Genomic DNA, 24,724 nt, shown 5'->3' on the forward strand with positions numbered 1-24,724 from the left:
ACAAGGCCACTCGCTACTGCGAAAGGTATTGGTTTCTGCTTTACTCTGCTTATTCCTATCTCAGATATGCTTTCTTACTCTAAACTGTAAGTGATACTTAACACTATTGCAGATAGGTGTCCTGTATCAGCAAATTTCAACCATTAGGAAACTCTGCTTCCTTAACAAAAAAGGATAGATGAGAGTCCAAAAAGGCCACACACAGATTAAAAACAAACAGTGGGCCGAGACGAATCATGTTAAACATGCTGAAAGATCAAGTGATGGTAGTCTTCTGAATAATGTTATTCATGATATCAAATGAGGATATATATTTGGTAAAGCAACTTTAGGAGAGCTACATGCACTAGACTAGGATTGGGAAGATGTCTGGGGCAGTATTAAACTGCTGTGTACAGTATATGTCCGCAACACCCACCGCTGAAAGCTTATGAAATCTTCTGCTTCCCTTTGAACATGACGGGCAACATCACTGATTTAAGCAGAAAACATCCGAAGGAACATTATGATAGAAGTTTAACATGTAAAAATGTAAGAATATGTTGCGCCTGGCAGAGAGTCATTGTACAAAGTCAATCATCAAAAGGCTTCAGTCTCAGAAAAAGCTCTTTCAAAGTATTCAAGTGTACTAAGCTTCATGGGTGGCATGTTGTTTATCTACAACAAGCTGTTCTATCATCTGCCCACTGCTTGTATGGGTCCACTTCAACCGTTGTGGCCAGACAATGATTATTCCACATTTTTATATTGTATTTCAAGTTGGTCTCAGGCATGTAAAACAGCCCTAAGTCCACTTGAATCATTATATAAAAGTGCCTTCAAGATCCATGACAAAAGCCACATCATTACCATCACTGTCATATTCTTATTAAATATGACATGCTAAATCTTGTTATATTTCACTCAAATGTTTGCTTCATTTTCTGCTCCTCCTCTGAAAAGATCTGTTACACTCTGCTCTGAAAAAACAACACGGGTAACTAGATCAGCCACAAGGGGCGAATGTAGTCTTCCGCAATGCAAAACGAATTTGGGAGGACATCATTCTCCTTTGTGGCTATAAATCAGCGGAATGCTCTTCCTACAGAGCTAATTTCATGCACTAACTTGCACTCATTTTCACCCTTATCAAAGCATTGGTTGTTAACAAAGCAGACTTGCTCCCACCAGTAAATTGATGTGCTACATTACTGTGTTTTTTGGGGTGGGATTGGGTGCCTAAAAAGAGTCTCAGAAGTGAATTTAGTGGTGAACTAGCAGACAAAAATTATAAAACGTTTCCAGTTGTTTGCTGCTGCTGCTACGGCAAACTCCCGATCTAGATTATAGAATCGATTGCTTTTTCATAATTTCCATCTGCTATTTCACCACTAAATTCACTATTGAGACAGCTGGTGGCGGCCGGGATTGCCTCCCTGCCGGCCGGCCAGTGATGCTCACAGACACCGCTGTCAGCTGGAAGTCTCTCAATAGAATCATAGACAAGTTTTTTTCCTGAAATATGGCTTGTTTTCCGTTTGAACACATTGTCATCAATATTAACAAGGTTTAAAATGACCCATTTTTCAAATTTGGATATCGTTTCAAAATCGGAAATCAAATGAGCGAAAAAGTACACGGGCTGTACAAAAGGCCGTCAATCAGGAGAGATTGTTGTGAGTACATGTCGGAGAATAGCGCAGACACGCACCTCACACCGCGCGCACCACCCGGAGAAAAAAGTGAAAGAAAGAAAAAGGAGAGGTCGCAGTTTGGACGATGACTACCTGGTTGAGATTGTGTGTGTGTGCGTCCTTGAGATCTGACCACACACAAACACATGTAGCAGAGCTACCGACACCCATGTTTCTACTGTTGCTTAATTAAATAAAGAATCAAAAGAGAGAAGTTGTCTCCGTCCGTGTTTTAAACAGACACACCTGGGGCGAAGTTGGAAACCAGAATCAGCTTTAAATACAGTCCTAATCTAGTCCTCACTAACACGGGCCCAATTATAGTAACTACATGAAAACTTCACTGTTGTTGCATGAAATGTCTGTGTTTAGCGTACATCATCAGTTTCTATCATGTGAAACAAGAGGCCAAGTCAGCCCAAGTGTATCTCGCTGCAGCCTGCGGGAAGGCGGGGCTTTTCAATTTCGATTTAACATTGGCTTTTCATTTGGACTTGACACGTCAATGTAAATGAGGAGGCGTGGCCCAAAAGCACACTGTTGAGGAGTATCTGTCTGCAGCTTCGCCACCAGACAGATGCTCAACAGTGTGCTCCCCAGCAGTCAGCTCCCCCTGCTGTTCATAAGGTGCCTCTGCACCCGTCATTTCAGACCCTCCCACCAGCCTTTGGGCCACACCTCCTCATTTACATTGACATGTGTCAAGTCCAAATGAAAAGCCAATGTTAAATCGAAATTGAAAAGCCAAATGTTAAATTGAAATTGAAAAGCCAAATATTAAATCCAAATGGGAAATTCAAAAGATAAATCATTTTACATATCAACTTGGCTTTTTCAGTTTCCTTTTTCTTTTTTCAATTTAATTATGGCATGATTTTTCCTAGTAGCGTAGTCAAATAATATTTTTAATTTGATCTTGCTTCATTTTCTTTTTGGACTTTCAATTTGAATTATGAATAAATATTTCCTCCATAAGCTGGAGTATATAAGGTTGACACAATGTTACAACACATTTACTCTGAGAGGGATTATAATTTATATCCTCCATTTCCTTTGGCAACTTCAGTCTGCAATGTGGGGCTGTATTCTAATCATTTAGCTTCACAGATGTGAAACTTATTTGAGATAGAACACAGACATCTTTCCTTGATTAAATAGGGGTGAAGGCTCTTATCTCACGTTTAAATACTTTAACAGTTAGGTGGAAGAGTCAACAGCGAGGCTGTACTTAGGCACAGTGGTCAAACCAATGTCACATTTCAGATTTTTATTAGAAAAACAGCAAGGTATCTCAACAACCCCCCCCCCCCCCAATTTCACTTCAAAACGCGGCCTCAGTTCTCCAGTCACATAAAGAGCAGGCCTGGATCACTATATGGCAGGCATGTAGCAAAGGTCACATCATAGAGAGCAATTTATGGCAGCTTGTGAGAAATGACACAGCTTGGCTCATAGTCAACTATCAGTCCTGGTCCTGCTATCGCTCTCAAATGAGGTCTCATCCTCTATTGCGCAATTTCCACATCCAGATTCACAGATTTCTACTTTGACTGTAGTCGACAGGTGATTTACAATTTACAAACTCTGCTGTTTAGGATGAATGCTGCAAAAGAGGATGCAAAGAACTTTAAGATGGGCCATCTCACAAATCAAGTCCTTACGTTCTTTTACATCAAATATGACCCTCACATAGACAGCTGTATTTATACTCTGTCTCCCCCCACGTTACTCAGTACTACTCTGGCCTGTTTAAAAAACCTCAGAGGACATAAGTAATAGGAACAAATAGTGCTTCAGATGCATTGTTACAGATTTCTAAGAGTGAAGGTGAAGAAATTAAATATTCAGTTGCGCAGTGCTTCTCTAGAATGAACTTGGGTAAGACTCTGACATAAAAAGTCCAACATATTTAAAGACCATCATTCTGAAATGTCCCACCGCCAAGATACGAACAAGATAGCTAAGATCGATTCCATTGCGTAGATGGAGTAGGTGATGAAACCTACATCATGTTATAGACAAAAAAAAAAAAACTTTACTACCTTACAGCTTTGTAAAAATAAAGATACATGACATTTAAATTACATACAGGATATATCATAGGACATGGACATTTATCTTTTCTCTAGAGGATTTACTGCCAAAACACAGTAGAATAATATATTATAGTGAGAATGACTGAGATTCAGCCAGTCCAGACGGCCCTCTGTTGTCATGGAAACCCAGTGACTCTGGTGCAAAGCTCTACTGCTGGCCTTCTTTCTTCTCACCATCTGATGAGCTCGATCCGCCGCCGCTGCCGTCCCGCTCTGCTGCCATCTGCAGGAGCATGTTGGACATAAGCATCAGGCATGAAGCTGCTCACTTTATTTTTACAGCCATAAACCCTTATATAAAAGCACATAAACTGTTACACACCCCCTCATTTTTCCCCAGGTACCGGGGAATGCAATCCATCCGGACCTGACGGGGGCAGTATATACGCCTAACGTAACAAATTTTCTAGAGTGCCGCTAAATGCTAAAGAACACCGACCAGCACGGGGAAAATAGTGAATGTTTGGGAGTTCCGGGTGAACTCATGAAAGACGGTACCGTACGCTGGCTGTGTGGTGATGCCAGGCTTCAAAGCAACGGGCTGTGGGGTCAAGAAGACTGACGTTTTCGTAAATCACGCTCTCCTTGCCCCCTCCACACCATAACAGAAAGTTCAAACTAAAAGAAAACACTGAAAGAAGAGTGACATGAGGCTGCTTTATGTATGAATGTATGTATGTATTTTTTTTTTGGTACGGTATAAAGCAAGACCGCGGCAGTCCGCGAAACCAGCTACATTGTAAGTTATAGGGCAATTGTGCAGCTTCAGTTAGCGTCTATTGCAGCCCGGTTCACGGCTGCCGGTTACAGCGTTCTCGCTTAATACAGGACCAATTTCAAAGATAGTTGTTCACATTAGTCACTGAAGACACAAAAACATGGAAAATAGGGCCGAGGTTGAAAAAAAAAAACTAAACTACCCTTTAAAGAGCCGCTCACTGCAAACGGACCAATCAACTGTTGGCTCAGCTGCTTGACAAAATGTCGGCATTTCCACACTGCATTATCCACAGAGAAGCTGCGTTTCAGCACCGCCGACAGTGCTGCTCCGTTTCAGTAACGTCTTAATTTGAATACTTAATAAACACAATGTTGTAAAGAAAGTGAAATAAAGCTCCGCGGCTTTAAACAGACCATGTGATTGTCCCTAAAGTTTCAGCCCTTAATAAGAAGAACACAGATTTACCATGATCCAGTACCAAATTACAAAGTTCTCTTCAGGAAGCTTCCTCAGAAATAATTAGGAAAGGACAGACCTGGAATATGTTTTTGTGTCACCTTTCCTCAGTGGGAGTGTTCCTACCTTCTTGTAGGCCATTTCGAAGAGTTTGAGTGAGGCCTGCTGCAGGCTGGTGGCCGCCTGCTTGATGTTCTCTCCCGTTTCGGAGTCCTTGTTGGCCAGAAGATCCCTGACCTTTGAGATCTCCTCCTTGAGCTTGGTGCACTGAGAGGAAACATGAATCAATAAAGCACCCACAACAACAATCCAAATAACAATAGCACAGCAGACATTTTATATTATTATATTCCCCGTCATGATATGGTTACCGCACATCATCTCAACAATCAATTATTTCATGAAGCAAGGGTTAGCACAACTGGAAATTGATTTCCCGCATGCATATCAAAAATAAACATCAGTTTTACCTCATCGGCAGGAAGCTGGTCCTTGAACTCCTCCATCTTGGATTCGGTGTCATGGACGATGCCTTCGGCCATGTTGACGGCCTCCACGCGGTCCTGTGCAACAGAAAACGAGCGTTAGAGCGAGAAACTCAGAAACTCAAGACTCAAGCCATGAGCCAGTGTGCTGCCAGGCTTCACCTTTCTCCTCCGGTCCTCCTCTGCGTACTTCTCAGCATTCTTGATCATGTTCTCGATGTCGTCTTTGCTGAGCCCTCCTGATGACTGGATCACAACTGAGGAGAGTACACAGAGACGCTCAACACTTCAAACTCATAACACCGGCATAGAGCCAGGGTCCTAAAACACCGTTTGAAAACCAATTTCATTAGTAATAAACCATTGAATTAAAGCCACATATTCAGCGCTTTGTTACTGGAACCACATAATTATTATTGACTATACTTATATGACCAATCAGAGAGCCTGTTTCCATGCAATGCTTTGCACTGTTTTACCCAACCGGCACAAGCGTCACCCAGAGGCTAAAGAGGCTTTGCAAATCAAATTCAGAATTGAACAGGAACGGCAGCGAGGAAATGGATTTTAAAATGAGAAGGAATTGCCCTTTAAAATGCCTCATTAAAAACTATTCTTAATACAATTATTAATTTCTGTTGTTAAACTGCATTTCAAATCTAGATCTATAAATGCTTTTTTATTGAGGAATTCATTAATGCATTAAACAAATTAGGTATTTATTTACCGTTTTAAAGTTTCTCTATTTAATAATAGATAAATAGATTCCTGTTTTTAATGTACAATTAGATATTAAAGAAATGCCCCTGGAGGAGCCCTACAGCTCCTTGTGTTAGCATTCAACAGGACACCTACTCTGCTGCTCTCGGCCCGTCCCCTTGTCCTTGGCCGAGACGTGGACGATGCCGTTGGCGTCAATGTCAAAGGTGACCTCAACCTGAGGGACGCCGCGGGGGGCAGGGGGGATTCCCACCAGAGTGAACTGACCCAGCACCTTGTTGTCTGCTGCCATCTCCCTCTCTCCCTGACACACCTTGATCTCCACCTGCGTCTGTCCGTCCGCCGCCGTGGAGAACACCTGCAGGGGGACAGAGGGACGCCTTTACACCCGGAAGCAGCTTTCACACAAACACAAAACACACACAGTCCCAGCCTCAGGGTTCAGTACCTGGCTCTTCTTGGTGGGGATGGTGGTGTTCCTGTTGATGAGTTTGGTGAAGACTCCGCCCAAGGTCTCGATACCCAGAGACAGGGGTGTGACATCCAACAGCAGCACATCGGTGACATCACCGGCCAAAACTCCACCCTGGATGGCTGCACCTATGGCGACGGCCTCGTCAGGGTTGACGGACTTGCTGGGAGCGCGGCCGAACAGGTCCTGAACCGTTTGTTGAACCTTTAGAGAGTTATGCTGGTTGAGTAAAGGTCTTTCAACAACAGTTTACTATTTTGTATTACTATTATTTAAATAAAAGTCCAGTTGGTTTACATGATGAAAACAAAAAAGTTCAAATGTCGCGTGGCTTAAAGTGTGTGCAGCGTCCCCAATGAGCGGGCCGATGCTTCACAGACAGTGTTGTTGCGTGTCTGCGTGTTGTTGCGTGTAGTTGCGTGTCTGCGTGTAGTTGCGTGTCTTCATGTTTGCTGCGTGTCTGCATCTTGTTTCATGTTGTTTCATGTCTGCGTGTTGTTGCGCGGTGGGACCGGTCGGCTGCTGTGTACCTTGGGCATACGGCTCATGCCTCCGACCAGCAGCACCTCTCCGATGTCTCCCTTGGACACCTCAGCGTCCTGCAAGGCCTTCTGACAGGGAGCCACGGTGCGCCGGATCAGATCAGCCACGATGCCTTCAAACTGAGAACGGGTCAGCTTCATGTTGAGGTGTTTGGGGCCAGAGGCGTCCATGGTCAGGTAGGGAAGGTTGATGTCAGTCTGGAGGAGAGAATAAACCACTTTAAAATGGAACAAAAAAAGGTCTCAAGACGGAGACAGAGGTACATTTAATTTCCTGTTGATTAGCGAAACCTCAGCGCTGCTAAAGGAGTCTTCTTGATCTTACATAGAGTATTTATCAGTACCGAGTGGAAATGTTCTCCCTTACAATCACCAGTCTCCGCCCAACGCTCACCTTCTCTGCTGCCCAAACTGATGCACGCTTTCATCACATCCTCTATGGGTCAACTGCCGACGCCCTAAATCAACTTTGCCTCCTCCCCCACACCTGCTCCCATTGACCACATCACCTCGTGGTCCAGAATCTCCACTGGCTCCCTGTTCCCCAACGCATCCAGTTTAAAGTGCTCCTCCTCACCCACAAAGCCCTCCACAACCAGGATCCTTCCTACCTCAGACCGGCTCCCCATTCATCAGAGTCTGGCTGTTCACCCTCTCGGCGCCAGTCTCCGCTCCAACTCATCTTTATAATGGAGTTAACTGGAGCTAACCGGAGTTAACAGCTAACATTGCTAACCAAGCCTTTAGTTCGTCTTTGTGCCCGAATCCATGAACTGTATTTATGGACTTGAGCCCGAATAAAACCCTAGATTTGATTATGTTTGCTGTAAAAGTTTTAAACTGCTATTCAGAGTTGTTTGAATGACAGAAATCTGTTCAGATGAGATCTTAATGTGTGCAACACACTCTCTCCGTGAACTGGGGGCTATTTCACAAGAGCAGCATTTATAAATCCAGGATAACTGATGAAGCGAGGTTTGACCTAGTCTAATCTGTGCACCCTGGCTTTGGGAGTTTGATGACGGCAAAGCCAGGCCGAGGAGGTTGAGCCAGGATGAAGAAATTTGGATACATGCACGTTCACCGCTTTCTTTAACAGACTACGATGTCGATCATGGATTTACTGACGCTAAAATGGAGAATACGCATTGTGCATACTTTACACAGAGTGAGCGGCAGCTTCTTATGGATGTATGATGAAGTGAAACACATCAGATAGCCTATTTGTAAAATAAGAAACACGGCCGCTGTAATGAAACCGCGAGAGAAAGCGTGGCAGACAATCGTGGACCGACTGAATGCATAAATAGCCTAGAAATATACATTTACTGACCACTGCTCTTAACTGAAATCCTCATACCATTCAAGGAGTTAGGCTACAAATAATTTGCCCAAATTAACAGTTGTACTCTAAAAGGAAATCTACCATGACAATCAATTACAACCACTAATCCCAAACGCTATCCACAATGAATATAATGCGCAATTGCGACTTTAGCTTATTCACCGTATTCCCCAGAGTTGGGTGCGTGTCGTAACTCTGTCTGACGCACCCACCGCTAGCCTGCTAAGCGCAGATCCTGGAGGTAACGGGCTCCATCTAGCCTACTGCTCCCAATAAGTGACAAAATAACGCCAACATTTTCCTATTTACATGTTGTGATTTGTATCGTCACAGCGTGTACAAATAAGGTCACATGAGACACAGCCATCGTCTAACCGTATACATACTGGGGACTATATTCTCAGAAGGCGAAGCACTGCTACTTGGGCGGAGTGATTTGTTCGCAGCAGGTGAGGAGCAGAGAGTTTGCTCAGAGTTGGAGTAATATCACTCCACACTGCCATGAGTCCATGAGGCTAATGTCTGATTACTCCACATTGTCACTGTGATTATTTTGTGATTACATTCTGAATCTGCCACGTTCCCTGTCAGGTAAACCAGTAAGTCAGTAGTAGGCTATACAGTGGAGTTGCATATGAAGTGGTTTGGGGTCCTTCTGTACGTAATTTTGGGGTACAATCTGGTTTTGGAGAATTCTACAACCAGCAATACCACAGGCCAAGCAATCGGCCCGTTCCAAACGGGCATTTTAAACGGGCACTGTACTAGTTTGAAGAATGCCGACATACAGGAGCTAAATCTGTCAATGGAAATATTCTTTTTGAAAGCAGATATCTTAGTTACAACAAAGCAGCATAGTGTTTCTATGTTGTTATGGGATTTATTCACTTTGGAAAATCCCACCATCTCTACAAAGCTAACGCTAGCTCAAGTTGGCTGGCTGACTGACTAACTAAACGGGGAGGGACCAGATATTTAATAAATAATTATTTTGAGAGTGAATTGCCCCACAGTATACATACAGCATGATAATATATTTCATGTTGTTAATAATCATTGTTGTATCATGGCAACATCAACCTAGAGGGAGTGATTTAACGTCATTATTGGCACGACGACGACAAACCCTCTGGTGTATGCTTAATTTGGACCGGCCAGCTGTTGTATCAGGGATGCTGAGGGCGTTGTGTGTACCTGCAGTGAAGAGGACAGCTCACACTTGGCCTTCTCAGCCGCTTCTCGGACTCTCTGAAGAGCCATGTTGTCTTTCAACAGATCCACGCCAGACTGAAGAGACAAGACAACACTCATGAAATCCTCAACTACAGCTGAGAAGCTTCTCTAGAGATAAATACTTTCATTACGTACCTCTCTCTTGAACTCCTTAACAATGTGTTGGAGGAGGTGATGGTCAAAGTCCTCTCCCCCCAGGAAGGTGTCACCGTTGGTGGACTTCACCTCAAACACTCCCTTCTGGATCTCCAGGACTGAGATATCAAATGTACCTCCACCCAGATCATACACAGCAATACTGGAAACAGACAACGCAGTTTAATAACACAGGCAAACCGAAACTGAATAAAACAGCGGGCACTTTCAGCGTTTCCCTGTGCAAAGTAGCAACTGGCAGGAGCAGGGTAGTGCTAGTCCTTCTCTACCCACATTTTGTCCTGGGTTTTTTCCAGGCCGTAGGCCAGCGCAGCTGCTGTTGGCTCATTGATCACACGCAGGACGTTCAGACCAGCGATCTGACCAGCATCTTTGGTAGCCTAAAGAAATCACACATTGGGAATGTTGTGAGGTGCTGGCAAGCCAACATTTTGTCAACACTTCTAGAAAGGCTACAGTAATGACAGAGGTGACGGCTTCTACTTCAACACTTTTCTATGAAGGTAAAAATGGTGCAAAATGCCAGAGATTGTAGACTTCCTGTGATAACCTTACACACACACAATACTCAAATATATTACATAAATGCAATGACAGCTGCAAACTTATAAAAGCAACATTTAATCACTGCATTACTTTTATTTTTTACTTGAATCCATCTTCCAGCACATCCACAACTCTGATTACAACCTCTGGCAACCACAGGCCACTGCAGCTGTTAGGTGGACCAATATTTCCTTATGATAGCACTCAAACTCAGAAACGGAACCCCATCTCCTTATCGGATTGTTTTAGTGTTCATGTAATCAGTTAGTTTAGTGTTCTGCAATCAGACGGACTACACACTGGCCCATTAGGGGCATGAGGCGTATGTGCGTGCCTGTGTGTGTGCACGTGTGTGTGCGTACCTGTCTCTGAGAGTCGTTGAAGTAGGCTGGTACAGTGACCACAGCGTTCTTCACTTTGGTTCCCAGATAGTTCTCTGCAACACAAATACCAAATCATTACCAATCTAATGCATACATATATATGAGATAGTAAATTCCCCTCCAGTGCAGGTTCAGTCATACCTGCAGTCTCCTTCATCTTCATCAGGACGAAGGCTCCAGCCTGGCTGGGGGAGTACATTTTCCCATGAGCCTCCACCCAAGCATCTCCGTTAGATGCACGCACAATCTTGAAGGGGACGTTCTTCCTGTTAATGAAAGAAAAAAATAGAAGAAAAAAAAAAAAAAAAAAAAAAAAAAACTCATTTCACTTGGTCTGATGAGAATGAAAGCTATCTTACAGTGACTGCTCATTTTTATGACTCCGAGTGGGAAATTAAAGCGTCAGTTCTACAGACGCGGCCCCTGTATGAGCAACACACAAGCACTCAGCTAGCTGAGAAGCTACAGGAGGTCATGGCCAGTTGGCAAAGGTATGCCTGTGTTGCTGTATTTTCAGTTTTATAGCTGATTGTCTTATTTTGTTTACAAGTTACAGATGGAGTCTGGAGATGATGTGGGGTACTTATTGTGAAGTGTTTACATCTTACTTTACACACTTCAGGCGGTTGCAGCTAGCTCAGGGGAAAGACTGTATGACACTAGGTGGTACAGCCTGAGACATGCACAATAAAAAAAAATTGCCTTCTGCATTTTTGTTTTGCTTTTCCCTCCATTGTACCGAACCGTGATGTCTGAACCGAGGTATGAACCGAACCCTGACTTCTGTGTACCGTTCCACCCCTACCATCCATTGAAATAAGTACATTCATTAATGCAGAATTCTTTAAATAGACCCAAAGATGCACTCACAGGTCTTTCTGGACCTCGGGGTCGTCAAAGCGGCGTCCGATCAGCCTCTTCGTGGCAAACAGTGTGTTCTGAGGGTTGGTGACAGACTGGCGTTTGGCGGGCATGCCCACCAGACGCTCCCCATCTGCTGTGAAGGCGATGACTGAAGGAGTCGTCCTGGCTCCCTCTGCATTCTCCAACACCTGAGAGGCAAAGACAAATACTTCACTTCAAACTTCAGCCCGTTCATCCACCCTGACTGACGCACTATTCGACTGTCTCATTTCTTGTCTTTGTTAGGCATGCTGTCAGGCTGGCTCACTGAGCGCCGGGGGAGTGTCCCCGTTTACCCCGCTAGCACAGGAGCTTTGGCTTAGAGAGCTGGCGAGAGCTTGGTATTTAAGACAGCGGTGTAGACGTGAATTACACTCTAAAACGGCAGGGGGCAAGTTGCACAATGTTGCTTTAAATTAATCAATAAATCACCATGTTTTACAAACAGATCCTTTTTCCATTCAACTAAACTGAAAACTAGTAACCCTATATTAGAATGTCCTTAAAGAAGATTAAGAGCACGTCAGAACTAGTTTGATTTGGTTGGACTAACATTCTCCAAACACCTAAGTTTGCCACAAAATCCAATTTTCTTACGCAAATAATGCGAGTTCTGCAATTCAGTTACACTGAAAAGGATGTTTAGGCAAACAAACTTCACTGATGGACACCAACCGAAACAAACAGAGGTGGAGCACAAACTCAAGGGGGAATCCATGACTGTAGCGAGTCAGGAGCAGAGAGAAGAGGGTCTGAACCTGGAGCTCCTGATGAGTATACTGGCCCCAGGACATTGTGCTTTCCATCTTACCATACGAGGATGAAAAGCTCCCATGTGGACATACTGTTAGGTGTCTGCTCATCCTCACCTTGGCCTGTTTCCCCTCCATGACTGCGACACACGAGTTGGTGGTTCCCAGGTCGATCCCAATGACTGAGCCCTTGATGGCCTCCGACCTACACACAGTTATGATTATTATTATTATGAATGCATCATACAAGTTTGACTACAGTGTTCCAACAGTCTTCACAGTTACTTCACAGGAATTTTAAGTTTTTTTTTTTTTTTTAAGTGACTGGATCTTTGACACTGCTTATGCTGATGTAAGCCAACTACTATCTGTCCATTATCCATTTCTACAGGACAGTTGGGATATCCTGGGTGTAGTGTGGATACTCACGCATACTCCCTCCTGGACAGAGCTCTGAGAGCATCTGGCTGGAAGCCGTCGCTCCAGCATGCCTGTGCACAAACCAGACAACAGTTAACAGACGTTTCCAAATGTCTGAGAGCAATGAGCTCAGGCAACATGACAGCTCACTTTTTCTCCTGCGATTTTATGCCAATAATTCATATTACAAAAAAAGAGCTTTCTCAGAGTAAATGCCTAATACACATTTAAGTCTGTAGGTGGTACACTGTAGACACATTAGCTCCTGTACCACATGACTAATGTTGAGAACATGTTGAGAGGATCAGTAACGTGAAGTTGAGCTAATAAAACTTATTGGGATGAATTATAATGCTGCAGCATGTCCTCATGAAGGTCACAGGGAGCCACTATCTCACATCACTCTCATGATTAATTCAATCTATTCTATAACTACATTACACCTCTAAACGCCAAGTGCTGTGCAGTTTAACCAGATACGCGACAGGTAACGTGTCCAATTTAGTTAACGTTACCTGAACACCTGGTGTCACTGTCAATGTGAACAAGGAGCGGACGGTGGTAACACGGTTAGCATGGCAAGCTAGCCGGCTGCCACAGTATGATCAACATTGTTACAATAATGCACACGAGTTAAGTTTGTAACTCACCTTCTTCAGCATGGAGGACACGTTCCTGGTGACACAGGTCCGTGTCGGCGTTAGAGTTCTGGAAAAGCTTCTGGCGACACCCAACATTTTGACAAATCGGCTAACAGCGAGAAGGCTAAGAGAAAGCTAACAGCGGGCTAACTAGCAGCAGGCTAGCTGAGTTTATTAATAAAAGCTGTGGTATGAATAAAGAGTCCCTGGCTAGGGTTACTGTTGGCCAGCTGTGTGAACAATAGGGCTGAGCTGCGGTAGGTGCGGGTTTCAGGCGGCGGGTCTAGGCCGAGCTCCGAGTGCTTGTCGTCGGACTGACTAGAAGGGAATTGTTGGAGCTTCTTCCAGAATTATCCAACACATGTTGCAAAAGGCAGCGCTGAAGGACCCCACATCGGGCTGCGTGTGTACTGCCTGAATGTTTTTTTAACAGTTAACTGCGCATTCTAGAGCTGTTTATTAAATGAAGGCACGCATGCAATTAAGAATATGACAACTATTAGATATTAAAAGTGCCTCTTGTACAAACTAAACACCTCTCTGCTGCCTTTGTCTTTTTGTGATCAGGAACAGAAGAGGGCAGCTTCACGGAGTGGGCATGATGTGAAGGTCATGATGTAACCAATACAACCATGGATGTAACAAGGGGTCACGTGTGTTGCATCAGGGAGGCTGATACCCTCATGAAAAACTATGTTCATATCCAGAAAAAAATCAGAGTGGCCTCTCCACACAGAGTGGTTTGACCTCTTTATTTGAAAGAGGAGAAGGAGATTCATCCAGGTGATCAGAAGAGTTTTTTCTTTACATAATCTATGACATATTTCAGAGGCCATCATCACAGTTAACACGTATCTTTAGCAGTTATTTCCTTGTATTTGCACCATGACATGTCACAATAGTGAAACATTTCTATAACAACTTCCTACAGCTCTTTCTTGTGTAATCTAATTAACGATCCAATGCCCAAAGATCCTGCCTTGACTGTCACACATAAAGGGGAAGAGTTAATCATCACAATGGAAAAGCTGGCCATTGAGAATGTTTGGCATTTTAGTTCAAAAAGACACAATTCATTCATTTGAAGTCAACCCATCCTAATCCCTGAGATATTGCATTAGAAGTCATATTTTAGAAAGTTCTATGAACCACTGGGAGGCAGCAGTGAAGCCAGTCTGTGACATCTGCTCACATCAAGCAGGAATACCGATACAAGACCTGACTAAATAATAATATTAACTTCATTTATATAGCTCCTTTAAAAACAGAGTTTACGGCAGAGATCTAAACAGACAACAAGAAGACAAAAGACGCAAAACATACTGGAGAGGAGTCAAATAAAAAACATGACAAATAAAAGGGTTAAAAAGCAATACAATCAATAAGTAAAATGAAATAAATAAAAATAAAAAGCAATAAGAGATATCATCACATGAAAGCAGGTCTATAAAAAATGATTTTAGGAAGTTCAGTGACTCTGCGAGCCTTATGTTCTCAGGCAGGCCGTCCCAAGGCCGAGGGGTCTGAACCCTGGACCCTGGACCCTGAACCCTGGACCACCCTGAGGATCACATGGTCAACAGCTCACAGACGGACAGTCTCCATGTCCAGTTAAAATCTTAGGGATTCATTCCGGATGGGCACCTCAAGAAATGAAATGTTTCTTTACGAGCAACAGGACAGATTGTCCTTAAAGTGTCAACAATGCTATAATCATTAATCAGTTTATATGTATAGTGTTATTAAAATCATGATTCAAAGGTGCAGATGCAGATGTTGGTGACTGACTCAAGAATGAAATGAGATGTAAGAGCAGGAAAGATACCCACAAATGACTTTATTAGTAATGATAATTCTATTCTCATAATAATCTCATAATCTATTCTCTAAATAACTCCTCACGGCCAACACGAGAAACACAGTAGGCTAGCCGATATTATTTACAGTTAATGGAAACTACAGAGGATGTTGCTTATGCTAACTGACAATAGCGTTCTATTAATACATCCATGGACAATAGGCCGAAAGAAGCGGAGTGCTTTTGCAGCATCGTGTTCCTGTCGTGGATGTAGCCTATTAAATTAACGCTTTTACAGTTTGATGGTATGAAGCTCGACTTTGCATCTGTTTTGATTATTTCGATTATTTCCAACGGGACAGTGAATGCTGCACACATTTATCTCGCGAGAACACACGGGCTTGGACAACAAGTACGTGGCTTCACAGCTGAGGAGGACTGGGAGTGTTTTTAAGATAAATATACGGGATGTTTATTAACCCTATGTGAACGGATGCTTCACATATGACCCAGCAGCGGTACCGGGAGCAGCGGTAGTACCACGAACGGTACCGGGAGCAGCGGTAGTACCACGAACGGTACCGGGAGCTGGACGGACTGCCGCCGGTGCAGGAGCCGCTGCTGAAGGCTTCCCTGCGGACTGCTAACGGCAGCCGGGGCAGCCTGTCGGTGTGATATGGCGGAGAGCGGCTCTCTACCGAGCTCGACGCTTCCGCCGCCGAGGACTCGCATCTTTAAAATCATCGTGATCGGGGACTCGGGGGTCGGGAAGACCTGCCTCACCTACCGCTTCTGTGCCGGGAGGTTCCCCGAGAAGACCGAGGCCACCATCGGGGTGGACTTCCGGGAGAGGCTGGTCGACATCGACTGTGAGAAAATCAAGGTGTGCATTACAGACATTCTGCTCACGGATATTTAAGATAATATATATATTTAACTTTATATATTTAACTGTCATCCTCAGATATATCCGATTAACAGTCTAAATCAAGGTGTGCACTACAGACAGTCGCTCACTGTTTTATATATTTATACCATCCTTATCTAGCCTATATTGTCTTGAAATAACTCTTGTTATGAGTTGATACTATAAATAAAATCGAATTGAAGTGAAAATCTCTATATCACAGGGAGAGCAGGACTGATTCACATATTAACGTCTTAAATCAAGGCGGGGTTCTTCTTTGTGGGCCACTGAGCAGTTGAGAGTTCAGTGCCTTGCTCAAGGGCAATGAGGGAGTGACAAGTCCGGTTCACTGACCACTGGTCCTTTTAGATGACTCCTTTAAATAGTAAATAGTCCCTTTGTTATGAGCAGCCAACGGTTAAAGGGGCACCGTCCAAAAACAGCATCAGAAAGGATGAGGTAATAATGAGATATATGCCTCTCACTTATTCTAACCCTAAACCATGACCTCATTCAGGATTGCACAATGAGACGTAGTATATTATAGGGGTGGGGGGTAATTGACCAAATAAACTATAAAATAGAAAAAAAAACTGTAAAATTAGCACAAGAAATATAGACAGTTATGTCTATTTATGACATGGCTTGGTTGAATACTCGATTCTGATTGGTCCATCGCAGCATTTATCGGCCTGTCATTTCTGTATGACCGACCGCTAACTGCTGCCGCTCTAATGGGCCGGAGAGCTCCTAGCGCTGATCAGCGGACCCTGGAGGGAGAGACAGGCTGGATGAGATGGGGAGCGCTAACGGCTGCAGTGCACACAGAGCATTAAGTTAGCTCCATGGTTAGCCCAGTCACCAGGCCACCTGGCCTTCCCCCGTCGTCAAATACCCACACCAATAAAATCTTTTTAAGATCAATATTAGCTCCTGTACATATACATATATTAGTTCAATCTGAGATAACCCTAATGACATCATCAGGGTTGTTGACTTTATAAAAACTCTTCCAACACCACAGAGACCCCGTCAGACCATATCACATGCTGTACAGTAATCCCCGGGATGAGTAACCTGCACCATTTAAATAAAGTAAAGACGACTAAGCCTTTTTAATTGAAAGCAACACATCTGGGGTTCACCCTAAGGACATGTAGGACATGAGAAGTGAAGAAGACGAGCCACGTTCACTAATAACTCACCTTTAGTTCCATCTTACGAATTGATAAAGTGTGAACTTTTATTCAAATTTCCACGTTTTGAATGGGGGTTTGGTGTGAAGTTTCCATAGTTCTTCTAGATTTGTCTTAAGGCAGCTACACACCGGGCTGATAATCGGCCGTTGGACAGTCTGGTGAGGTCAGTGACTCGAGTCTGTTCGGTGTGTTCCGTGCCGTCGTCCGTTGGAGTAGCTGTCGGCCTTCATTTTCGCCGACCTGACATGCTCAGTCGGAGACAGGGCAGTCGGGACTCACCCAGAAATGGCAAGCGGGATGAGCGTGACTAAGCCTCTCAAAATGTGACGAAAATCTTTTAAACTGACCTTTGTCGATCTGAAATGAAGACAGATTCAGCAATTGCATGGCCTATTTCTCGCTTAAAATGTTTTCAGAAACACGTTTCGGTGAACTGTTTTAGTAGTCGCCATTAATGGCCGGTTGAAAAATCCAAAATCCAGAAACAGCAGCCAGACCCACGTGATGCGTTCGTCCAATCAGCTGCCGGTTTTCATTTTTTGGACGCTTTGGTGAGTTCCGAGGCATTTTTTTGACCAACTCGGGGAGACTGATCAGTCCAGCTGCCTTTTCTGCCAACAGTCGGCCATCTGGTTGGTCTGTAACTGCCTTTAGTATCAACAAATCCCATAAAAAAGACCCAACCCCCCAATGTGCTGTAATATACACACACACACACACACACACACACACACACACACACTCATATTCTTCTTGTTCTAATTGATTGTTGTTTTGGTCCCCCTCCCCCTGCAGATCCAGCTGTGGGACACTGCAGGTCAGGAGCGCTTCAGGAAGTCCATGGTGCAACACTACTACCGCAACGTGCATGCTGTTGTCTTTGTCTACGACGTGACCAACGCTTCCAGCTTCCGCAGCCTGCCGGCCTGGATTGAGGAGTGCAAGCAGCACGCTCTGGGCACAGAGGTACCCAGGATCCTAGTCGGAAACAAGTGCGACCTTCAAGACTCAGTCCAAGTGAGCACAGACGTGGCGCAGCAGTTCGCCGACGCCCACTCCATGCCCCTGTTTGAGACGTCTGCCAAGAACCCAAACGGCCAGGGAGATGGAAGCGGTGGCGGAGGAAACAGTGACCACGTTGAGGCTATTTTTATGACGGTGGCCCACAAGCTGAAGTCTCAGAAGCCTCTGGTATTGAGCCAGCCGCCCGGGGGATCAGGGGGTACCGTCCACCTGAGCAGGGGGAGGGATGATGGGGGAGACGGGGCCAGGAGCTGGGGCTGCAGCAGCTGCTGAGGCTGCACAGGAGGACCCAAGAGAATGAAAAAGGGAAAGAGTGGAGGATCAGCTGAATGGCTTCACAGTCAGCACAAACATGCAGATGAATCTCTTTCCAAAGCCTGTGCTTAACTTTATAAATTACTTTAAATGTTTTAAAGTGGTATTTACAGTACAATTGTTGTTTGTGAAAGCCAAAATCTGTCGTTAGTTCATGGAAAAGGATCCTGAACAAGAGGCCAACAATCTGATTCTAAATCAGTTCTCCTTCAATCGTAATTTAAGTCTGGAGCCTGCACCGCTGAGCTTTAAAGTCACTTTTCTTCATGGAAACACAGTGGCATTAATACATGATTTGCCATATAAATGTCTTTCTTTCTAAAACAGCTTTACTAAGATATGATGGGAGAGCAGACTGTTGGGGTGGACATAATAACAGAAGACCTTTATAATACAATCTATTTGGTTTTGATTCAGCCGTCTCACTAAAGGTGACCCGCAGTGTTTCTCATCAAAACATCAAAGTGTAGTTGTGAATGCATTTCTGTCTTTAAAATGTAATTGCAAAAGCAACATTTCAAATATTTAGAAGCTATGTGTCTATTAAACTGCTGAATGTGTTATCACCATCAGCTGCGGATCAGTCTCGACCATACGTGTACGTTCAGTACGTTTCAGTGAAAAGGTGTCTGCTGCTGCTCGTGGTCAAAAACCCACAGGACACCTTTTTTAAATCTAAGGATCGGAAACCTTGATTCTTTAGAAGTCATATCAATCGACCACTCTGTTTTTTATACGTTTCACTGTGAGGTGTATGTCACGCAGGCAGTGGCATGCAGAGCCAGCAGTAGTTACTTGGCAGAGGCAGCTCTAACCTGTTAACATGGGAGACGAAATTAAAACGGACACGCCACGCAGCCAGTGTGCAGGAGGCCTTACTGATAAATGCTCTGGAAAGATATTCACAGAAATAACAACGTGCTGTTATAAAGGAAAAGTATTGCTTTAAAAATAGTCCTGAAGTAATCATTCACATTGCTGTGAGTGGTCGCACTGCGTGCCATGATAAATAATCACAACATAACATCAGTGATTTGGTCATCCTCCCAGAGTCAGGGTAACCAGCTGCAAGGCTCCGGATGGTTAGCATTTCATCTTTATAATCTCATTACTTTATCTACTGGTTGTCGCAAACAGCAGAATGGGACTAAATGGTGGCAGTGTGGGGTCAGCCGGCCCATCAGAGAGGGAAAGGGCCGTTCTTCTGTAGTGTGCACCTCCTGCAGACACTGTACATCAAGGGTGCTGCCTTCATCCCCAGCTTCTCTTGTACGGAAACTTGCGATTCAGTATTCAGCATGTTGCTGTTAAATCCTTGAGCCGGTGGCGTTACCGTGCACAGCTCCTCCGCTGCTCACGCTCTGCACTACTGCTCACTGTGACTGTTTGATTGGTTTACATTTGGTTGCTGCTTTCTTCAAGTGTCCTTTGTTTTTAATACATGCCCCCCCCCCCCCCCTAATAAGACTTCCTTTGCCTCATCTTCACTTCAGCCATGAACACATAATGCTCCTGTATCTCTCATTGCCCAGAAAGAAAAATGCTATCCCTTCACAGTGACTAAGAACCAAACTACTGGGTCGAGGTTAGAATGGTTTGTAATAAAGTATCCTGAACATTTCAAATTGTGGTCAGCTTTTATTTATTAAATACACATAAAATGTCTTGAATTTATATATTGTGAACACAAATTTCACACTTTCACTCAGGCAGTTAGGCATGTCACATACACAGTGAGTTCAGGTACTCGACTTTGGCAAACGAGTTTGGCTCCACAAATCTTTGGTCAAAGAGGAAATAAACAACCAAAGGACTCCTATCTCTTCCTTCCCTCAGTCCCTCCCTCTTGTCTATCCACAAGTGAAGAAATGTGTAGGCACAACTGTGAAATGCGTAGGCCCCAATGTGGACGTGGGTCAGGTCAGCCTGCTGTACGAGGGAAGTTTGGAAGGGCTGTCGTCTTCTTCAGCGGTGCCCCGGTCACTGGACGGGGCAGGAGAGTTGAAAAGCCTGTCGTCCCCCCCTGCTGGACACACACACAAACTACATCACACGAATGCATGACTGCAGAGGGCCAAACAGCAATTGTAGACAACATGAGTGCTTACCTTGCCATGTACAAACCATCTCCGTGTCCCCAGGGTCACACTGAGGAACCAGCGTCTCCTGAAACATACACACACAATATTACTCTTCTTCACCATGATACAATGTGCATCTAGAAGACAGAGGCTTGTAGTTTTAAAACCAGTCAAATTAGCTATCTCCAGCTGATACAAGCCGCTGGCTGGAAATAAGCAGCGGCTTCGGTCTATCTCTCTCACACACACACACACACACACACACACACACACATATATTGTAGTGGGTATATTGTTCTGTATATTGGCCAGAATCTGCATTTGGGGGGGGGGGGCATATCATAGTGGGGGGTATGGGTGTCCTCCCCCAGGGAAGTTTTGAGCATCAACGACTTCATTTCCTGTATTTGAATACACTTTTATGCACCAATTTACAGTGGATATACCTTTATTTAGCCTATGTGAAGAACAAAAACTCAGATGACAATTCAAAATATATTAAAAATATAATGGAAAGTATGTTGTTGTGTGTCATTGGGCATTTTAAGTGGGTATATGGAAATCCTGGAGCTTTCTTAGTGGGTATACTGCGTATACCTGCGTATCACATAGACTACACCACTGGACTGGGCCCTTCCTTACCAATCCTGTTCTGGCATCATAGCACCCACAGCTGGGGAGACTGCGGCAGCCCACATAGGCGATGAGCGAGGAGAGGGCCAGGCTGATGGTGCAGGTCAGTAGGATGGTGGCGTTGGCCCCCTTCACCATCCGATGGAGGACAAACGTCTGAGCAGAGACACCAAGAGAGCAGACATCCTGTTTAGCAGTCGTAAGTGAGAAGCAACCTGCCACTTATTTAAAGATTGGAGGGTCGCACACATCATCAGCCATCCTCTGTACACCAGGGACTTTCGGGATTATAGAGATATTGCTCTGTAACGGCATGGGGACTTACAGAAGAACACATTTTTCTAAACAGTTGAAATGGAAACAGCAGACTGACATGGTGTCTACACACTGAGCGGGAAGCAAGCGTTTCACGCGGAGCAATATCAAAGACAGGAATAGATGCAACTTTTGCAGGACGCGTGAGACATATCAGCGTTCAGATTCTCCTGCAGCATAGCCCGGATTGACCAAACTCCATTCAGAAAAAAAAGCTTTTTAAAAAGATGTTTGCTTGTCATCTTGCCGACAGACCTGACAAAGTATGAATTCAGACTTTTTACAAATTGGCATCATCATTAGGGGTGCACGATTCAGAAAATGTCACGATTCGATATTGATTTTTAGGCTCAAGATTCAATTCAAAATCGATTTGATTCAAAAACGATTCTCGATTAAAAAAACGATTCACAGTATGTAAATGTAGTTACTTTTCAAGTAACCAATCAAAATGATCCCTGCACAGCACACCAGGTAGGCAGACTACTACTAACCATAGCTCCATCCAATGCCTGGACGCTGTTCATGGAATTAACTACACCATTCACCACATAAAACTTTAGGGGTGTGTCTGTGTGTGTGTGTGTGTGTGTGTGTACCACTTGAGGACTGTGGTGATGGTGGAAGACGTCTGTGTCCTCCTCCCCGTACGACAGCGTGAGACAGGAGTACACTGATATGATGCCTGCAGCCACACAGGACAGTCCTGCTGCCAGCACCATCACGCTCACCTGCAGGGACACAAGGACACACACTGTCTGTCTGTGTCTCTTTTCCTTCATATCCAATTTCATCAGAATAATGTAATCCACTTAGAATACAGTTTATGACATTATGATGTTTGCCCGCCAAAGAGAATTCACAAGTTGATTTGAAAACTGTGAAATGTCACCCTCAGTATGTATTTAGAATAAAACCTCACGGATCCGTATCAAGATTGTTAAGAAACATTACTAATACATCGTTATCAAATCTCTCTGAGATCGGCATCGACCTGAATACTCCAGTATGGGTCAGGATAAAGTGCCAAATTCTCCATTTCCTCTTCAAATAAAGTTCCTGATAACCTCAGGCTTAGTTCAGGGACTCCACTGCTTAGAACGCTGACACTTTTTCAGAAAAAATAATACATTCATGCCCCAGTTCCCATAAGAATGTTACAGGTCAAAATGTTAGAAAGGATTCATGTTAATTAGTAAGGAGTAGGGATGTCCCGATAAGCCTTTTCGGCCCCGGATCCCGATCCGCTTTTTAAAAATATGAAATATCTGCAGATACTGAGTCCCGATCCGATACTTTTATTGTATTGTTTACAAACATAACTAAGTAAACAAAGTAACTAACTATATGTCTTCAGCTTAATACATTAAATGTATAGTGCTTCTACTTAGAATGGTGTAGAATTTACTGAGGTAAGTTATCAGAAGCCGCCTACACACAGTAAGTACTTTGACTTTTAGTAGGCCTACTTTTAAGTACATTTTCCTGATGATACTTACATACTTTTACTTAAGTAACATTTTCAATGCAGGACTTTCACTGTAACAGAGACTTCCACCGCTGCTGCCGATTCCAGATCAGTTAAACAACCGATCGGGATATCCCTAGTAAGGTGATTTTATTAATTTAGTGCTGAGTCTCACATACTCACCAAGTGTCTGCAGGAGTAGTGCTCTTTCTATTAATCGTTCATGTATTATTTGAACTGAATTTTATTAATCATGGGGCTGCTGTTGGAAATGTATATACATACATATACACGTGTAGTGGATTGGACACGCCTCTGCATCTGTCCATGTTTCTCTGTAGGCTACTCATCCCTAACTAACAAATAACTTAATGACCAGGGAAATAAAAAGAGGAACCGTCACACCTACCAGCACGGAGTTTTTCCTTTGGGAGGCGAACAGCGCCAGCACACCTGGGCAGGCCATGATCTGGAAGAGACAACTTCTCAGTGGTGTAGTCTAATTTATTGTAGTGGGTATACTGCACTGTGTGTGTGTGTATATATATATATATATATATATATATATATAGGCCAGAATCTGCCTTTTGGTGGTGGTGTGTGGAGGGGGGGGATGTCCTCCCCCATGGAAGTTTTGAGCATCAACGACTTCATTTCCTGTATTCGGATACACTTTGATGCACCAATTTACGGTGGATATACCTTTATTTAGCTTATGCCAAGAAGAAAACCACAGATGATCAATTCAAAATATATCAAAAATGTAATGGAAAGTATGTTGTTGCGTGTCATTGAGCATTTTTAAGTGGGTATATGGAAATCCTGGAGCTTTCTTAGTGGGTATAATGAGTATACCTGCGTATCACGTAGACTACACCGCTGCAACTTCTCCATGATGTTTAAAATTCAGGACATTTAGTGTGTGTACTGACGTCATGGTCCAGGATTGCCCCGTGACGTTATTCAGCATATAGACCAGTCCTAACCATTGGGATGTCTCACCAGTGCTCCCCACAGCGGGGTCCTGCTGGAGCTCAGCGGAGTCTCCTTGCGGAAAACGGCGTCCATGAAGCCGCACACCACGCACAGAGCCGCGCAGGCCACCTGCAGGATGCCGAGGACCAGCACACTCCTCTGGTTGAAAATGAAGTACCGGTGTCGGTCCATGTCGCCCAGCCGGCGTTGCTGCTGCTGCTGCTACCTGCCACGGTCAGCTGAGGCTCCCCGGTGCGTGCGGTGCGTGAGGGGACTTTCTTCCGGCCGGAAGTTCAGGTTCTTCCATTAATGTGTAACCTGCTGCAGGTGGAACTCAGCGCGGTGGGGCGGGGAGGGAGGGTGTGCCCAGAGTTTGGACTCGTAGGCTGTTAGGCCACGCCCCCAGTCCCTGCGTCACATTAAAATAGAAGATCCCCGAAAAGAAATAGGGAAGTCAAGTTCCATA

The 24,724-nt window shown here is 44.2% G+C and overlaps 3 protein-coding genes across 5 annotated transcripts in view; 1 reads left to right on the forward strand and 2 right to left on the reverse strand.

The window, feature by feature from the left end:
• Positions 1-13,912, reverse strand: part of hspa9 (heat shock protein 9) — a 24,535-nt gene extending 10,623 nt beyond the window's left edge. Inside the window, exons 1-16 of one of the 2 annotated variants that reach the window (XR_004898029.1) lie at positions 13,554-13,912; positions 12,913-12,974; positions 12,601-12,688; positions 11,699-11,880; positions 10,970-11,094; positions 10,808-10,881; positions 10,173-10,279; positions 9,879-10,041; positions 9,705-9,797; positions 7,154-7,363; positions 6,600-6,827; positions 6,287-6,509; positions 5,594-5,688; positions 5,417-5,509; positions 5,073-5,213; positions 3,627-3,992 (exon numbers count right to left, since the gene is read on the reverse strand). Coding sequence is in view for 1 of the 2 variants with exons in the window: in XM_031319283.2 (XP_031175143.1) it covers positions 3,918-3,992; positions 5,073-5,213; positions 5,417-5,509; positions 5,594-5,688; positions 6,287-6,509; positions 6,600-6,827; positions 7,154-7,363; positions 9,705-9,797; positions 9,879-10,041; positions 10,173-10,279; positions 10,808-10,881; positions 10,970-11,094; positions 11,699-11,880; positions 12,601-12,688; positions 12,913-12,974; positions 13,554-13,640 (2,046 nt within the window). In the remaining variant the exon portion in view is untranslated. Of the gene's footprint in view, positions 1-2,920; positions 3,993-5,072; positions 5,214-5,416; positions 5,510-5,593; positions 5,689-6,286; positions 6,510-6,599; positions 6,828-7,153; positions 7,364-9,704; positions 9,798-9,878; positions 10,042-10,172; positions 10,280-10,807; positions 10,882-10,969; positions 11,095-11,698; positions 11,881-12,600; positions 12,689-12,912; positions 12,975-13,553 lie in introns of those variants that run through there. The other variant, XM_031319283.2, reaches the window with a different exon arrangement.
• Positions 13,913-15,744: 1,832 nt separating this feature from the next.
• Positions 15,745-20,411, forward strand: rab33ba (RAB33B, member RAS oncogene family a). Its single transcript, XM_031319285.2, has 2 exons — positions 15,745-16,225; positions 18,244-20,411. Exons 1-2 carry the CDS (start codon positions 16,019-16,021, stop codon positions 18,742-18,744), a joined length of 708 nt encoding a protein of 235 aa, XP_031175145.1. The 5' UTR covers positions 15,745-16,018; the 3' UTR covers positions 18,745-20,411.
• On the reverse strand, positions 20,410-24,606 carry zgc:113425 (uncharacterized protein LOC541425 homolog). Of its 2 annotated transcripts, none has more exons than XM_031319286.2 (6): positions 24,286-24,606; positions 23,693-23,752; positions 22,415-22,546; positions 21,510-21,656; positions 20,895-20,952; positions 20,410-20,812 (listed from the first exon to the last, which is right to left on the reverse strand). In XM_031319286.2, the coding sequence occupies exons 1-6, from the start codon at positions 24,448-24,450 to the stop codon at positions 20,703-20,705; spliced, it is 672 nt and encodes a 223-aa protein (XP_031175146.1). In that variant the 5' UTR covers positions 24,451-24,606; the 3' UTR covers positions 20,410-20,702. The 2 variants fall into 2 exon arrangements, with proteins under 2 accessions (XP_031175146.1, XP_031175147.1); XM_031319287.2 differs by having other exon boundaries at positions 20,410-20,809; positions 24,286-24,605.
• Positions 24,607-24,724: the final 118 nt, after the last annotated feature.

The sequence above is a fragment of the Sander lucioperca genome, chromosome 1, assembly GCF_008315115.2.
Source record: "Sander lucioperca isolate FBNREF2018 chromosome 1, SLUC_FBN_1.2, whole genome shotgun sequence".
In the NCBI taxonomy this organism is placed as follows: Eukaryota; Metazoa; Chordata; class Actinopteri; order Perciformes; family Percidae; genus Sander; species Sander lucioperca.

Excerpts from the sequence above, each read along its gene's own strand:
- rab33ba (XM_031319285.2), top strand. The coding sequence starts at position 16,019 with ATGGCGGAGAGCGGCTCTCTACCGAGCTCGACGCTTCCGCCGCCGAGG. Across the intron at positions 16,226-18,243 it reads TCGACTGTGAGAAAATCAAG|ATCCAGCTGTGGGACACTGC; the intron begins GTGTGCATTACA and ends CTCCCCCTGCAG.
- zgc:113425 (XM_031319286.2), bottom strand. The coding sequence starts at position 24,450 with ATGGACCGACACCGGTACTTCATTTTCAACCAGAGGAGTGTGCTGGTC. Across the intron at positions 22,547-23,692 it reads AAAGGAAAAACTCCGTGCTG|GTGAGCGTGATGGTGCTGGC; the intron begins GTAGGTGTGACG and ends GTGTCCCTGCAG. Across the intron at positions 20,953-21,509 it reads ATGATGCCAGAACAGGATTG|GAGACGCTGGTTCCTCAGTG; the intron begins GTAAGGAAGGGC and ends TGTATGTTTCAG.